Here is a 16,787-nt window from a genome sequence, read left to right on the forward strand (position 1 = left end):
CTGCTAATCACAGCAATGGAGTTCCATAGAAGCCCAGTAAACAAAACTGTATTTATTTCGTCTCTGTAGCCTTTGGGCTTCTGCTTCTGCTTAGGACATAAAAAGCTGGGGGAGAAAAGTGACTTTCTCAAAAAGCCAGATAATATACAAAATCATAACTTTTTTTGTGTGACTCAGGAAGCTGCTCTCGGAAACCACGTAAACCGAATTCCAGAGGACAAGTCCCTTGCAGGACAAATGGGACACACAAATAGTTTCACGTCTTCAGCACAGAGGAGGTGGTGTTCCAGTGGCAGTGACATTGTGGGTAAGAAGAGTTGAGCCAAAATGTTACCGCATTCGGTTTAAAAAAATTTTTTTTTTAATGTTTATTTGTTTTTGAGAGAGAGAGAGAGAGAGAGAGAGAGAGAGAGAGAGGCAGAGAGAGAGGGAGACACAGAATCCGAAGCAGGATCCAGGCTCTGAGCTGTCAGCACAGAGCCGATGTGGGGCTCAAACTCACGAGCTGTGAGATGATGACCTGACCCGAAGTCAGACGCTCAACTGAGCCACCCAGGCACCCCCGAACTATGAACACATTCTTAAAGGCTGAGCGTGGCTATGATACAGTTGGAAATAGCTGAGGACCCCGGACCAAGAGAATTTGAACTCACTCGTAAGCCTTTTTTCATGACCCTTCACCGAGTGCTTTGAAGAAAGATGGAGGGCAGGGTGGAGGCTGGACAGAGATCCCCTGGGTGGAGCAGGTGCATGAGGTGAACAGCCCCTGGGGGGTCACCCACAATGTTCAGCCTGACTTCCCAGACCTCTGGCTCCTACAAGTCACAGGTCTCAGGGGAATGAGGAGGACTAGAAAATCTTATTGTCTCCATGGCACAAAGAAATCATTGCTTCTGGAGAAGGGGCTGAAACAAGACATCCTGTCCCCTGCAGGAACTTCTCCCCCCAAGACGGACTAGGGTGTCACGAAGTCTCCCCCCACCCCAGGCTGTGGGGCTAAGGGAAAACCAACTGCCTGGTAGGATCTGGTGCTTCAAAAGCACAAGAAAATGCTAATTTCAGTCACAGAAACACATATATCGTACAATTTCAATCATATGTGGATTTGAGAAACTCAACAGACGCACATAAGGGAAGGGAAAGGAGAAATAAGATAAAAACAGAGAGGGAGGCAAACCATAACAGACTCTTAAACACAGATAATAAACTGAGGGTTGCTGGAGGGGAGGAGGGCGGGGGATGGGCATCAAGGAGGGCACTTGTGGGGATGAGCACTGAGTTTTGTAGGCAAGTGATGTACCACTGGAGCCATGACAACATTGTGTGTTAACTAATTTGAATTTAAATTAAAAAAAAAAAAAAAAACAAAAAAACCAGAAAGAAATGCTAGCTTGCTCCTTCCACCACTAGCGGCTGCTGGTGAAGCAGCAACAGCTGCCTGCCATTGGGGGGGAGGGGAGGGGTTACCAGCTGGAGAGGGGCCCCACAGTGCTCAAGGTGTGAAGGAGTGGCTGCAAACGATTGACCTGATGCTTGATTGCTCCCGATGAAGCCCTCCTAAAGGTCCCAAAGGGAGGAGTGCAGAGAGCTTCCGGGTCACGGTCACGGGACACACCCACCTTGGCGGGGGTGAGGAACACACCCCACCCGGCCAGGGACAGAGCCTCCTGCCCCCGGGAAGCCTCCCAGCCCCTGCTGCTTGCCCTCCTTCATCTGGCAATCCATCTGCAAACTACTTGCTAACGTCCAATAAAGTGATGAGGGTGAGTACGCGTTACACCTGCCCTCTGCCAGCACCTCCACACATAACGGAGCCCCAGGAGAAGTTCTGGGGGCCTCTGGTCTGGAGCCAGGTGGGCCGGACGATGTGGGTGGCAGGGGGACCTCGTTGCTGCTGGAGTCTGAAGTGGGGGTGAGAGCCGTCTTGGGAGCGAGAGCCCTTCACCTCTGAGATCCCACACGATTGGGTCAGAATTGACTTAACTTGCAGGATGCCCAGCTGGTGTCATGGAGAACTGCTAAGATGCGGGGGGAAGGTGACGAGATTTGAAGTGGGGCTCATGAGCAAAGGGCCAAGAAAGAGTTCTTGACACGTCTTTGGTGCAAAAAGCTGGTTTTATTAAAGCACGGGGACAGGACCCGTGAGCAGAAAGAGCTGCACCCGGGTTGTGAGGAACCGCTGATCAGACACTTTTAAGTTTATGGAGGGAGGGAGGTATAGTTACCGTAAGTCTCCAAGGAATTTCTGTATGGTCCTGTGAGACCCTGAAGATTTACCTATTGTCTAGATAAGGTTGCTTTTAGTTTTTAAGGAAGTGTAAACACTGAGGCATTAAGGCACCATAAGCATCTTGGGAAATGTTACTCCCTGCAGGTGCCTGACATCCATCGTTGGGCTGCCGGCTGTAAGGGAGTTTAAACTACATTTTTCTGGCCTGTGTGTCCCTCCTCAGAAAAAACCCACCCATTTGGTAACCAGAAGCGTCAGAAGGGAGGCGTTCTGTGTGAGGAGTGGAGAGACGTGCAGGGGGAACACTACTGAGTTTTTCTAACACCCTTGTTACATGTCTAGACCGGAGTGGGAAGTTTCGGTTAACCATTGCCATTTTAAACTATTTCCTCCTTCAAAAAGCATTTCAAGTGGGTATGAACATTAAGTGGTTATTTCTTTAAACGAATCTAATTTTCTTCCAGGGCCACTGAGGCCAATGAGACATTTGCTGCAAGAGTGAAATCTGAAAGGGAACCAAAAAACTCAATAATCAAGGTAAATAATATTTTAAACATGTTTTTCAATATCAAAATTTTTGTAAAACATACCAAATGTTTTAACAAAGATAAGATTTAGAGAGTTGCCTGTTAAACCATATGAGAACCCAAGGTAAAAGAAAAAAAAATGTGTCCCTTTATACGTTTTTTATATATTTTAATGATTAGCTTGATTGCAGAATATTGAGGTAGTGGGAAAAAAGATTAAACATTTGCAAAATAAATGTACTAAAACCCACAATATTCTTCTAGGTTTAAATTTTTATTTACATGAAAACAAAATTTATGTATTCAATTTTTTAAGTTTATTATTTGAGAGAGAGAGAGCATGAGCAGTGGAGGGTCAGAGAGAGAGAGAGTCCCAATCCACTGACTTTGTGGAGCCTGACACAGGGCTGGATCCCAAAAAATGTGAGATCATGACCTGAGCCGAAACCAAAAGTTTGACACTTAAGCTTAACCGATGGACCCACCCAGGCGCCCCTAAAACTAAATGTATTACTTTTTTACTTTCTTGGCTTTCACGGAAGCAGACTCCTCAGTAATACTTTGAAAATCCACTTCTTTGTCTTTTCAGTTGAGAGAACTGACATTTTTGACAATTTTTTTCCACTAAGTGTGCACCTTCCATAATTTACAACTCAGTCTGCTGAAACGTCTTTTGCGTGGTGCCATTTGTGAATTCCAACATGTTCATTTTTAAATTGTCATCTTGATTAACAATAAGTTTGATATCTTGCACATCAAGCGTTTTGGATTCATTTATTTTTAAAAATACCACATTAAAATATTAGGTATGAACGCCTGAGTTTTTTGGAGCCCCACTACGTTGTGCGCTAAGGTGAGTGCTGCAGCCCGAGCTCCAGCTCTAGCCATAGAAAGGCCCTTGCCCACACCCAGGCCTGACAAAGTTAAGTTCCCATGCAGGGCCTTCTGACTGAAAACTCTTCTCTGTTCTGTTCCTGACTTTGGTCGCAAAATCTACCCAGGACTCACCTGAGGGATCCCTCCTCCTCTGAAACTCTTCTTGCACAGGACTCAGGAAAAGCTGGTCTGTCCATTCCTCAGGCCCCACACCATTCCCCTGTCCCATCACTTCCCATGTGTCTACTCCACATGCATTTGCTGTAAGCCACTTGGGGGCAGGAAATGTCTGACACAGTTTGGGAACATTTCTGCCAATACAGACACTCAGGAGCACTTCACAAATACTGAAGGAAGGGAGGGAGGAAGTGGGAGGGATGGAATCAGGGGGACAAGAAGGGTAGAAAAGAACAGATGGTTTATCTAATAAAAAAGAAAGGGGTAGACATTTATCCGATGAGAATAAGCTTAGGGTGACTTACTTTTTTCTTTGTTTGGCTACATAAGTCCATACTCTTTCAGTTTTAAGTAACAGAAACTCAAACAACTTAACCCCCTCCCCCCCAAAAAAAAGGTGATAGTGGGGGTAGTGTTCTAATATTAAAGCCAGGATTTAGTGTATTGATGCCTGACTGAGGACCTGAGGCCAAGGCCAGTGAAAGGTTTTTATTAATTACGTTTCCATGCCACACCAGGCAGGGCTACAGGGGAGCTGCAGGTTTTCATTGGAGGCCCAAGGAAGAGGACAGAGCCTTCCTGGAAGCTTCTCTGGGGAAGATGTGGTAGGTCAGGTCAACAGATGAGGACAGGTAAGTCTGAGGGCAGGATCTAAGCCATATGGGCTGTCTCTAGCTGTCTGGTGCCTGGCCCTGGGTTGATTTGGGGAAACACTGGCTTTGGGTGTGCAAGTTTGATAAAGGGGGTGTCCGGGGGCATAGACTCGGCCTTGGTTGGTTTGCATACGAAACACATGCTCCAGGCCTGAGAATTGGCTAGTCCTGGGGGAAGCAGTCTCTCCCCAGAGAGGCTGCAAATGCCCGAGCACCGAGAATACAGAAGATTAGAAGGTCTAGTTACTATATCAAGATCTAGTTAATATAATCAAGATACACACAATCACCTTGACCTTGTGATGACTGGGTGCCAAATAGACCAATCACAGAAACTAAGAAAACACAGAACAGGGACGAATGCACTGATCTGTCAAACTGAAATTTCAGAATCCCTTCCCATAGCAGGTGAGGTTTGATCCACGAGTTCAGATGATGTCATCAAGGGCTCAGTCACCCTCTCTTATTCAGCTTCCCCTGATAGGCTCCACACAGAGACTTCCCAAATGCACCACTCAATGCAGCAAAAATGCCTTTATGCCTGTCCAGACATCTCCACTTGATGAGGAGCTAAGACGTCAATAGGAAGTGTGAAAGCTTATCTTTTACAGAAGTCCCAACGAATACGTTGGTTCTGAATGGCTTGTGTGCCTGGAACTGAAGCAACCACTGTAGCAAGAGAATGGAATATATGGATGGGCCTGAGCCCATCATGCTTTATTCCTAGAGTGAGAAGTTACGTTAACCCTCCTGGGATTGTGGAGATGAGAGAGACAGTGATTTCTAGAAAAAGCTCCGTAAACTCAGGAAGGGGACATAGATGCTGAGCATCCCCCCAAAAATGTCTGTTAATTAAAACTTTGCACATTCCTGCTCCCGGTATTTCTATCCCAATCTTAAAAGAGTCCAGATAATCTTCCTTTCAGGACAGATGAGCATAGCTTTAGTACACAGTAACTTTACCCATTTGGAAATACTTAGAAAAAAATACACGATTTTGAAAAGATGTTTATTTATTTCGAAAAAGATAGGGAGAGAGCAGGGGAGGGGCAGAGAGGGAGACAGAATCCCAAGCAGGCTCTGCTCTGTCATGACAGGGCCCGGCATGGGGTTTGAACTCACCAGACCACGAGATCATGACCCCAGCTGAAATCCAGAGTCGAACGCTTAACCGACTGAGCCCAGGCACCCCACAATTTTTAATGTGTACTTTAACAAGTAGAGTGGACGGACAGAACCAATTCCATTTTGGTTACACGAAGTCATACTTTCACTAAAGCAGTCTCTCCCAGCTCGGCCCATATCAGAAGTGCTAGCATTTTAGCAGTACCCTTGGGATAAAGTGGAAGGTGCTTAAGGGCAGCTGTGTAACAAGTAGGGAAGAAGAAAAAATCTCTATCATCCCGTTTATTTGCAGAATCATCAAGAGCAACATTAGCTCTGGGTCAGGACACAGAAGTGCCCACACTTTAGGAACACAGCCATCATGTTTCCTACTGGAGAGAACCCACCCAATCTATCCACAGCTTGGGGAGTGATGAGAAACCCAAAGCTCTCGGGGCGCCTGGGGGGGCTCAGCCGGTTGAACGTCCGACTTCAGCTGAGGTCATGATCCGATGGTTTGTGGGTTCAAGTCCTGTGCCAGGTTCTGTGCTGACAGCTCGGAGCCTCCTTCAGATTCTGTGTCTCCCTCTCTCTCTGTCCCTCCCCCGCTCATGCTCCAGCTCTCAAAAACATTAAGTAAAACAAAACACAGAAAAAAACCCCGAAGCTCTTCCAGCAACACCCTGGAAGGTAAGAAGCTGCTGCGGCCTTTGTTTTTTGTTTTTAAGTTTCTTCCTTCCAGGAACTTAGGAGGGCTCCACCCCAAAAATAATATTGGCTATCTTCATACTTCTAGAAAATGAAACTCTTCTGATTTTAAATATAAACACCAATATCCCTTGCATTTAAATAGCATTTTGTGGTTTACCTAACATTTTATTAAAAAAAAAAAAAATGAAACTATGAAGCACAGGCAGGCAGGCCTTGTGGACATTTGACACGAGATCGAGTCGCAGGGCCTGTCACGGGACTTGTCACTGTGTGCAGTGGCAAAGCTCACGCACGAGCTCTGCTTAACAGCCACACCTGCAAATTTCCACCCTTCCCCTCCAAGCTCATAGGGTGAAATCTTGGGTTGGTACTGCTACATCATTTGTCAGGTATTTACGTGAGTCGATGAGCACTATTTCCTTTCTTATGAAGGTAGGGATCACGTGACTTAGCTCAAACGTTGTTTTGGAGAGCAAATAAAATAACGTATGAAAAGGGGCCAGCTCGATGCTTAACAGAGGCTAGGCCCCAGGCCCGCACTCTTGCATTCTTACAAACCTCACAGCGCTGATGATCACTGGAAATGATAAACTTCCAGACAGTTGGCATAGGCAAATTTTATTTCTACGGTAGAAGCATTTATTCCGGCTATAGAAAAATAACACTATTTCGAAGTCAAGGTAACGAAACAGAAGTATATTTTTTCCTTCTATGTCCATACTCCAACATCACATACGGTTTTAAGACATTCTTAAATTAACAGGGAACAAACACAGAATCAAGACAGGACCTTTCAACAGAAGACATGTATTAAAGCTACAGTATCAGCCTGGAATTCAGAAAATACAAAGTGGTCTCGTGCAGTGATTCTCAGCGTTGCTGTGCGTTAGAATCAGCCACCTGGTAGGACTAAAGGCAAGTCACGTTGCGCCAGGCCTTGGTCTCACGAGAGATAGCAACTTTGCTCCTCCAGGAGGGGCGCAGACAAAACACAACACAGTATGAGACCAGACTCTTGCTCCCTGTTCCTTCTCTGCGCCTCTGATTCAGGGACAGTCATGAATACTCTCAAGGATGGTACAGATCAGGTCAGTGTGTGCTAAGGGCTTCCCTAGTTCATTCCCACACAGCTACTACTGTCATCACCACCACCAGCCTGTACAGACCACACTCCCCCCCACCCCGCTCCCCCATAGCTGCCAGTACTTACCTAAGATAGAACCCTTGTGATCTCAAGCCCATGGACTACTAGTACCATTTGTATATGTCGGTACCACGTTTACTAGCTTTACCCGTTCACTTACATTAAAGTTTCAGTACATGGTTGAAAAGACAATTTTTCTATCTAAACTAAGACCACGAATTCAAAGGAAAAAGGCAACTAAGCCTTAAACCATGTCGCTTCTAAAGCATCAACACCCAGATGAATGAACGGCTTTTCAGAGTGACCCGTTCGGCCACTCTCTGATGTTCCCTTATAGTGATGGGAGTCTCTGGTTATAGATGGAAACAAGAATAAAGGACTTGCCATCCTCATCACTGCCTATGTTCACTATACTACACAATCACGCTACACAGTGAAAGTTTTTGGCCATGTAAGTAACTACCCACGTAAGTATCTGCGGTTCTGATATTCTGAAACTACAACCAAAGCCAGAGAGGTGCAGAGTCAGGCTAGGGGAGGGGCCGTCAGCCTCGACAACACGGACGTTTTGTGTTGGAGAAGTCCTTTCTGGGGGGCCGTCCTGTGCACAGCAGGAGGAAGTGGGCGCTCTGGCCCCGACACCCCAACCAAACGTCCCTCGGGTCGGGGGGGGGGGGGCGGTCAAGATCCTCCCCAGGGAGAAGCAGGGAGCTGGAACTTCACAGACATAACTGAGACTCTGCGTGCACAGATCACACAGGACACCGTGGAATCTTCCTCAGTGGAGACGGCAGCATGTGGGCCCCTGCCCTGCCGTGTGTGCCGGACGGACTGCCGGAACCCACGGTCCCCACACGGACCCACCTCTGTCCTCCCGCAAACACCGACGTGACACAGGGAAAAACACAGTTCATCTTCCACCAGTGTTCTGTGGCCCGACACAGAGGGAAAGCTCCAGTTCACAGACATCTGCTACGCGGGGAGGCAGCTCGGTCAGTGCAAGTGGCCCTCCTTCTGGATCCGAAGTCTCTCCTTCTCCACCTGTAAGCGCTCCTTCTCAATCTGCAGCTTCTCCGACTCAAATTTCAGAAACTGCAGCCGCTCCTTCTCGAGCTGTAGGCGCTCCCTCTCGAGTTTCAGCCTCTCCGTTTCCAGGTCCTGGGGCTGCGGCCCCGGCTTCTCGCCCTGGCCCAGCTCACCGTCGGAGGAGGGCGGCTTCTCGGAGCTGACCACCTGCAGCCTCAGCTTCTCCCGGTCGACGTGCAGCCGCTCCCGCTCCAGCTGCAGCCGCTCCCGCTCCAGCTGCAGCCGCTCGGCCTCCACGTCCAGGCGCCGCTTCTCCAGCTCCAGCTTCTGCTTCTCCAGGTTGACCAGCACGTGGGGCTCGTCGTAGGCGGAACGGGACGGCGTGGAGTTCAGGGTGAAGAACTCCTCGATGTGGGGGAAGTCGGGGAGTTCGCTCTCCCTCCTGGAGTCCGGGATGACGGCCGACAGCATCTCCTCCTCCTCCTCGATCTCAAACTAGAAGGACAAAGCACTTTTCAGGACGTATCTCTGCTTCGGCGGGTAATGTGTCTAAACACCGCTTTAAAGCCTTGTGCACCGTGCGAGCACAGAAGACCACTGGGGTTTTGAAAGATATTTACCAAGACTTCCTGTTGTCACTAATACAGGTGACCCTTCAACAACGCGGGCTGGAGCTGTGCGGGTCCACTTACACGTACATTTTCTCACTCAGTATGGTGCAGGACTGGAAATGGATCTTCTCTTACAACTTTCTTAACTATTTTCTGTAGCTTGCTTCATGTTAAGAATACAATGTATGGTACACATAACATACAGATTATGTGTTAATTGACTCTATGTTAATGATAAGGCTTCCCGCCAACCGCAGGCTGTTAGTAGTTAATTTGGGGGAGTCAAAGCTTATACAGGGATGTTCGATGGTGCGGAGAGCCAGCACCCTCACCCACCCACGCTGTTCAACCGGGTATGTAATTAAGAGAAGGATACGTGGGTTAAAAGAGAGATTCGTGACCGGAAGAGCAATGGAATGACACTGTTAGGGCAAACTTGTGAGTTGGCTTGAAAACTGGGATCTTAACTGGGCCCAGACTATCACAATCTCCCACATCAGAACTGAAGGAATAAAAGGAGAAAGAGGATTCCCAGGCCAGTACTTACTTCGGGACTCTGGGGGTCTCGTTCCTCCTCTTCCACTTTGACCTCAGTTAAGGATGCACCGGCATCCCTGAAATCTGCCACGTTCTGCCAGTCAAAGTTGGGATCGTTTCGGAATGCAATCTTGTCGTCCATCTCCTCGGTGAGAGAGTCGTCTAGATCGGAGGTGGGGAGGGGGAACCCTGAGCCAACCAGCTTAATGTTGGCCTTCATCCTCTTTCTCTTCATAAGCGCCCGCCAGTCCAGGTATCTTCTTTTCACCTCCGTCCCTGTCCTCTGCTCGCCTTCCCCCACGGCGTTCACACACTGTGCGATCTCCTCCCACGCCATCCGCTTCATCACATTAATTGTCGTGTTGAGCTGCTTGGAAAAAATGACTTCTTTGCGTTTGGTAATTTCTTTCAAAAGGGTCTGAGTTTCTTGAACACTGAAGTTGCTTTTTCTCTTCCTTTTCAACTGCTTCATTTTCCTTGCTTAAGTGCAGAGTTTTCACGGTCAGAGAAGGTGTGAAAACCTGACAAAGGCTACAAAGTACAAAAATCAAGGGCAGTCCCTTCTTGGCGCTTTGTCTAAATCAGAGTCTTCCGCTCATCTGGTAGCACGGGCAGGCTGGACAATTCCTAAAGAGAAAAGTAGAAAATCAGTCCACTTGCAACTTCGCAACGTACCTCCACCCAAGAAGCTGGACACACGTCCCTGTAAATGCGGTTCAAAACCGCCCACCCTCTGCCTCTGCGGTTGTCACCCCTGTCCCTGACTGCTTGTTCTCACCTGGGCTCCCCCTAGGGCTCCTCACCGCTGGCTGACGCTCTTGGCCTGCTCACTCTCCTCCACCCCCAGTTACTTTTCCCTCCAGCCACACTGGCCTTTCCGTTCCCCGTTCTGTCCACCCCTCCCCCGCTTGGAGCCTCTGCACACACGGTCCCCTCGGCCTAGGACATGGATACCTGACAAAAATTATGCACTTGTTTGCACATCAGATCCTAAGTTCGGTGAACATTCTAGAACACTTGTAATGTTAAAGGATCACATTTAATTAGCACTCTGGCCTAACATTCCTTATGTAATTTAAATTATAAAAATGGGCTGGTCAAGTACTCAGCTTTCCTCTAGAGGTGACTTACGAGGTACTATATTTATAAACTAGGTTTATTTTTTTAGATTTTTTAACGTTTATTTATTATTGAGAGAGACAGAGCATGAGCGGGACAGAGAGAGGAGGAGACAGAGAATTCGAAGCAGGCTCCAGGCTGAGCTGTCAGCACAGAGCCCGACGTGGGGCTCGAACCCACCAACTGGGAAATCATGACCCGGGCGAAATCGGACCCCCAACCGACTGAGCCACCCAGGTGCCCCACTAGGTTTATTTTTAAATATACTTGTGTATACCTTTTACAAGTTATATTTTTGCTTATATATAGAACACATATATCTTAATACATGTCTTACGTATTTTTAATATACTTAGAAGAAAGAAGTGAAGCAAACTGTGCTTCACAGTGTGCTCTACACATTAAAGCAGCCTGGATATGCTTCTCCTTAGTACCTGTGTTGCAGCACACACTTCAGAGAATTACTCCAGTGAAAACTGGGCTTTTTTGCCTTCCTGTACCATTGCTGTAGCACTAGGAGGGTCTGGGAGAAGGATCGAGAAGGATCTAAGAGGATCTAGGAAGGTCTGGAGCCCACTGGCTCCAAAGGCTGTTACCTTCAATACCTAACACTGTGCCTAACTAACAGGAGGTACAAACACAACTTAAAATAAGGTGATGAGGGAATGGGAGAGGTCGGAAAGTGAGAGACAATAACTCAAGGAAGCTAAGCTACCAAAGCTGACACATTTCCATGGGCAAAGCATATGTTTAAAAGGAAAAGTCAGCCCAAGTCAGTATAGGCAAGAAGCAGTTTGTAAAATTACGTGAAGCCTTTAGATAAACTACCCACCCTTTCACTATGCCGAAAAACGTAAAAACATCACAAGTTCTACGAAACTGTGAAAAAATTTTAAGCAAAAATGCTATTTTGCTACCATAGTCTGTATGGATCAATAATGAGTAGGTTATCAAAGACACATTTTTAATATGGAATCAGCAGGTTAGATGTCTTTAAAAATAGAACAGCTAAAATAATATCAAATTCCGTATCATATTAAATACTTACAATGTATTGATAGGACTTTTTGTCTGCAAAAGATATAGAATGTTTCAGGGCATTTACATAACTTCTTCAACCCTTTAAAAAATGCTATCATGTGTTTTAAGGGAAAAGCATGGTAAAAAACACAAATATCCATCAAAAGATGAGATGAATAAACCATACCACAGCTACATAATGGGATATGTGCAATAAAGGCTATCTAAGAGTACGAATATGATTTAGCACAACATTATTCCTGTGTAAATGTATCTTAGATCTCCAGGCGGTGACAGCTTAATTGTGTGAAAACCTATGACACCTGATTAATGTAATAAAGTACCAAAATCAACTGAAATTTGCACCTGAGTTGAAATGTGGGAACTACCTTTGCATGGCTAAAAGCTAAGCTATGTTTCCAGGAAGTCTTTTTTTTTCTCTGTTGTTTCCTTTCCACTTTGATTCCTCTATAACATAGCTTGGATTTCTATCCTCCATTACCCAATAATATACTCAAATATTTATTGAGCTCCTACTCCGTGCCAGGCACATACTCTTGGTGCTGGGGATAGAGAACTGCTTCCTAAAACGTGCAAAGATGCCATTCCAGGTGTCCAGCACTCTCCTTTTCACACTGGTTGTGTTCCCTATCTTTGCAGAAGGCAATTCGGTGGTTGCAACCTCCAAAGATTCGCAGCTCTCGCAAGCCCTGACCCAGAGAATGGCCGTCTTCCTTAAGTTCCGGCGGACAGTCACTCCTCACTGGCTGCAAAGAGGTACAGCAGTTCGCTTACGTCATTCCTGTGAGAATGATGTACCACCAAAGGCATATTAAAACGGCATTTTTTTTTTTTTAATGACTAACACTTAAGAATGAAGTTCCTAAACGCTGCGCGAGAAGGCAAAATTAAGAGCTGTGAGGAGGACATTCAGGCACTCACTTGTGGGCACAAACTTTTTTTTCTTTTGGTAAATTCGTTAGCTGGTTCAAGAAAAAAAAAAAGGCATCACAAACTATAGAAACTTCCCCAAGTCCTCCACCCCCCCTCCCCGCGCCCACACGGTCTTCTAGGAAATTCGCTTCCCGGCCAAGCAGGAGGAGGCTCTTGTCTCAAAGTTGTGATAGGTGGACACCTGCGGGTCACTTCAGGGCCGCCTGTCCTCCGAGCAGGTCAACGTGTCTCCCCGTCCCCACCGCGCTCTCGGGGGGCCGCCCGCTCACAGCCGCGAGGACTCGGGGCGGGCGGGGGACGGCTGCACTCCCGGGAGGCCACCCGGGGGGGAGGTGGCCGGGCCCCGCCACCCGCACCTATGGGCAGCCTGGGCGGAGGTCGGAGCCCCGATGAGGGGCGCGGACGGGGGCTGATACAGCCCTTCCACCCGCTCCGCGCGGACTCGTGGTCCTCGCGGCGCCGTGGTCCCGCTACGACGCACCCCCAGGGCCAAAGCCAGCAGCGCAGGGACGGCCACCTGCCGCCGGGACCCTCCCCGCCTCTAGGGCACCCACCGTCCGCGGCGCTGCCGGCTCATCCAGGGCAGAACCGCTCACCTGCGACCCGACCGCACCTCCACCCGATCGCCTCTTACGGGGCTGGGGCGGGGGGGTGGGGAGATGCCTCCCTGACTCCCCGCCCACCAACTTCGCCCGCCTCAAGCCTCCACCCATTGGATTGTATGGCTGCCACTCATGCCAGACGTCTCATCCATTGGTCCAGAGGGTATTGCCGTTCTGGCCGACGGCCCGCCCCAGGTCTGGCCTCACAATGGGAATCGAGTCCCCAACCGGTTCCGGGTTAGTGCTCTGGGGTTCCGCACTCTTGTGATTCGTGGCCTCCCGCTCTGTGCTCGGGCGTTGGCGCGAAGCTCTGTCAGTCAAGTGGGCTCTAGAAGCGGATTGGTTCCTCGCGATCAGCCCGTGGCGCTTTTCCTTCTGATTGGGGCCCTGGCCGCCCCGCCTCCCAACGCTCCCTCTGTCCTTGACCCTCACCTGCTAAAAGGGCAGAGGGGAAGTGAAGTCTAGGCGTGGCCGCACCTGCGTCCTAGTCGGCTCTGACCTCCCTATCGAGTGAGGCTCAGCTTCGCCTCGGCCGCACCTCTGAGCTCTGAGGCCGCCCCTGCCCCAAACGGTGATTTCCTTACTGCTCAACCCGACTGTCACTTAGTGTCCTTGTGTCACTTGACGCCTCCAAAAACATTTGACCTGTTGACCATATCTTAGTTTTCCTGTGTGCTTTCCTCCCTCGCTGCCTACTCCTCTGTGGCCCTTGACAGTCGCGTCGTGCATCGCCACCCTCAGTCCTTAAGTCACTGATGGCTCTGGCCATGTGGTCGCTTCTTCCCACTGTGGCCGGGGCGGTGGGTGTGCAGTTGCTGGGTGCGGCCTCAGTCCTCGCAGATAGTGCAGAGCTTTTCCAAGGGTTTCTCGGTCTTCCATCAACATCCCTGCACAACCTCCCCGCCCCAACCGGGTTGTCTGTTTCTAGCTGCGATGGTGGTTGGGACATTGTGTTGCATTGCATCCGCCTGTAATTTCCGCTCCCTGCTCTTCCCTGCCAGCCTCGCGGCTCGGTTCACGAGTTATTTCTAAAGGAAGCCTTGCCTTTTCCCCATTCACCGGCTTCTCCCTCCGAGTTGTCTCTCTGATGTAGGTTTCCCCGGTTAAAGGATGCTCAGCTACATCTGTAATTCAGGTGAATAACAAGGGTCAGCCTAAGTGTGGTCCAAGGCACCACCACCTGGCATCCTATTAAATCCTACGCCAACCCTTCACCTTGGGAAGGGGGTACCCTCCATCTGTCAGCTCTTCTGACCTGTTCCATGTGGGTGGGCTTTCTTATTCACTGTTGTACTTTGTCTGCCCAGCACAGTGCCTAGAATATAAGACACTCAAAAGAGATTTGGTGAATAAAGGATGGAATATTCCGGATGAACGGTGGATGCTTGCTGGATGTTCCTGGAGGAACTCCAGTCCACAAAATAGGAAGTGCTTGTGGAATAGGGTCTTTGAAATGTGATGAGGGGTTTAATCTTCCAGATTGCACTTAAGAGTTCGTGTGAGAAGCCTGCCTATACTTTTGCCTAATTAAAACAAACAGGTGTTGTGGGTTTTTTTTTTTTTTATATGGGAACTTGGATTTTTTAATTTTGGATTTTGTTTGTGGTGGATGTTTCTCAGGTGGGTGCGGTGGGAAGGTAAGACAGCACTCCATCCCAATTATAACCAGACGCTTTCTCTCTGTTCCCTTTCAGAGAATGTCCACGTGTTGAATCCATTATATTTACTTCAGTAGCAGAGATCACACCTGGAATGTGTCCGTAAGTACTAAGAACCTTCTTCTTTCATAGGAACTCTAACCCTAAATACAAATGGAGTATTCCTGATAAAAAAAAAATTAGCATTGGAATTGAGATGTACTGTAAGAGTAAAACATACACAGGATTTCAAAGATTTAGTATAAAAATGTACCGTGTCTCATTGACAGTTGTCATATTGATTGTAAGTTAAATTATAAAATTTTGCATCATTGGGTTAAGGAAACTATATTATTAAAATTAACTTTACTTGTGTGTTTTTTTTTTTTTTTTTTTTTTTTTTTACTTTTTAAAGTGAGGCTAATAGGAAATTGAATCTTCTACATGTGGTTTGCATTACACTTCTATTAGACAAGGCTGTTGTAGGCTGTGCTTGGCCACAGCTTATTGAAAGTCTCAGAATGAGAATATAATCGTTAGCTAAAAGATTTCTGTTTCATTGCCTATTGTTTAATCAAAGGGAAAGAAGGAGATCATTTGGGCTGTCTCTCCTCCAAATGCAATTTAGTTAAGATAAATGTAGCCCAGCAGACATGTTCTAACCTACATTTTATATCAACAGTGACTGTGTTGTGCTGCATTCACTCCCCACTTTTGTCTTTGCACATGTCCTTCCTCCTGTCTTGTCCCTGTGACATAGTCTTGTTCTTCAACACCAGCTTTTCCCTGACAACCTTTGAACAGATCAGCTTGTCCTTTTTCATATGAGTTTTATGCTTATAAGTCGTCTTATGTAGATTTCTCCTGAGTTGCTGTTCTTCCCCTTTTATCGGTAGCACCTAACACACCACCTGGCATTTAGGCTGGCGAACACGCCTTTGGTGATTCAAACTGAACACTGACGAAATAAAACTCACTCGGTTCTGTCCTCTGTGGTGTCGCCAGATTGCTTGCAATTTTCATCATCTATCAGTTAAGTTACAACAGTTTATAAAGTGACATTGAAAGCTTTTCACTGGCAAATTTTGTGTTTCTAAAAACTTTACATTGAATGGAAAGCCAGTACGGTTCCTGTAGAAATTGTTGCAGCTCTTTTCCTGTGGATTTTGTTTCTCTTTACAACTGGAAAAAATAGAAGATGTTAGAACTTGAGCTATTTAAAAATGATAATCATCAAAGCAAGAGGTAGGGATGGCAGGTTTTCATTTCCAAGATGAGTCTGGTATCCAATCTCCAGAAGTCAGATGGGTCCCAGCATTCCCACCAGCATCCGCTGTGGGTGAGTTGCCAGTTTTGTTTCCGGTGGGAGGTTTGGTCTCTCCTGGAATAGCCAATGAAATAATGCGGGCCAGTCCTTAGTAGGAAATCATTCACGCTACTTTTTCAGAGGATAATCACGGTTTTCATCCCTGTGCTCCTGGACATGGAGTTTCCCAGGGGAGAAACAGATCGACTACAAATCTATTTTTGCAAATTGGAATGTGTGCCCTGGTGACTTTCTGTTTGGAGCCCGTTTAAAAAAATTCACTTTTGGCGTATATATACTTGTGGTTTCTCTCTCCTGTTTGGCAGTCAGACCTCTTGTTGAAGACAGTTTTAACAGTTTCATGGGATGACCATCTGTATCTTTGAGTCCCCTGCAGAATGAACTTTATTCGTGCAAAATAGCCTGTATTTTAAATTGACCCATTCCAAATATATACTGAATGTTTAGTGAAGTTGATCTGGACCTTTTTGCATAATGTGTCAACAGAAAAACATGCAAAAATTTTATTTTAGTAGTAAAGATTAATCATACT

The 16,787-nt window shown here is 47.2% G+C and overlaps 1 protein-coding gene and 2 long non-coding RNA genes across 6 annotated transcripts in view; 2 read left to right on the forward strand and 1 right to left on the reverse strand.

Annotated features, from left to right (window-relative positions):
- The first annotated feature begins 1,475 nt into the window (after positions 1-1,475).
- Positions 1,476-12,519, forward strand: LOC123380313. The gene is made up of 4 exons (XR_006585874.1): positions 1,476-1,763; positions 2,695-2,767; positions 4,329-4,442; positions 12,396-12,519. It is a non-coding gene; the product is annotated as an uncharacterized LOC123380313 (long non-coding RNA).
- MSANTD4 (Myb/SANT DNA binding domain containing 4 with coiled-coils) lies at positions 6,881-13,397 on the reverse strand. 3 transcript variants are annotated; one of them, XM_023239060.2, is made up of 3 exons: positions 13,286-13,397; positions 9,607-10,223; positions 6,881-8,943 (listed from the first exon to the last, which is right to left on the reverse strand). In XM_023239060.2, exons 2-3 carry the CDS (start codon positions 10,066-10,068, stop codon positions 8,416-8,418), a joined length of 990 nt encoding a protein of 329 aa, XP_023094828.1. In that variant the 5' UTR covers positions 10,069-10,223; positions 13,286-13,397; the 3' UTR covers positions 6,881-8,415. The 3 variants fall into 3 exon arrangements, with proteins under 3 accessions (XP_023094828.1, XP_023094825.1, XP_044894144.1); XM_023239057.2 differs by having other exon boundaries at positions 13,244-13,356; XM_045038209.1 differs by lacking the exon at positions 13,286-13,397 and adding an exon at positions 12,291-12,428.
- Positions 13,398-13,568: 171 nt separating this feature from the next.
- LOC109491765 overlaps positions 13,569-16,787 on the forward strand; it is a 48,145-nt gene continuing 44,926 nt past the window's right edge. Inside the window, exons 1-2 of one of the 2 annotated variants that reach the window (XR_006585875.1) lie at positions 13,569-13,862; positions 14,986-15,051. This is a non-coding gene — a long non-coding RNA (uncharacterized LOC109491765). The remainder of the gene's footprint in view (positions 13,863-14,985; positions 15,052-16,787) is intronic. The other variant, XR_002736034.2, reaches the window with a different exon arrangement.

Source organism: Felis catus, chromosome D1 (genome assembly GCF_018350175.1).
Source record: "Felis catus isolate Fca126 chromosome D1, F.catus_Fca126_mat1.0, whole genome shotgun sequence".
Classification (NCBI taxonomy): domain Eukaryota; kingdom Metazoa; phylum Chordata; class Mammalia; order Carnivora; family Felidae; genus Felis; species Felis catus.

Excerpts from the sequence above, each read along its gene's own strand:
- MSANTD4 (XM_023239060.2), bottom strand. The coding sequence starts at position 10,068 with ATGAAGCAGTTGAAAAGGAAGAGAAAAAGCAACTTCAGTGTTCAAGAA. Across the intron at positions 8,944-9,606 it reads GAGACCCCCAGAGTCCCGAA|TTTGAGATCGAGGAGGAGGA; the intron begins GTAAGTACTGGC and ends TTGTCCTTCTAG.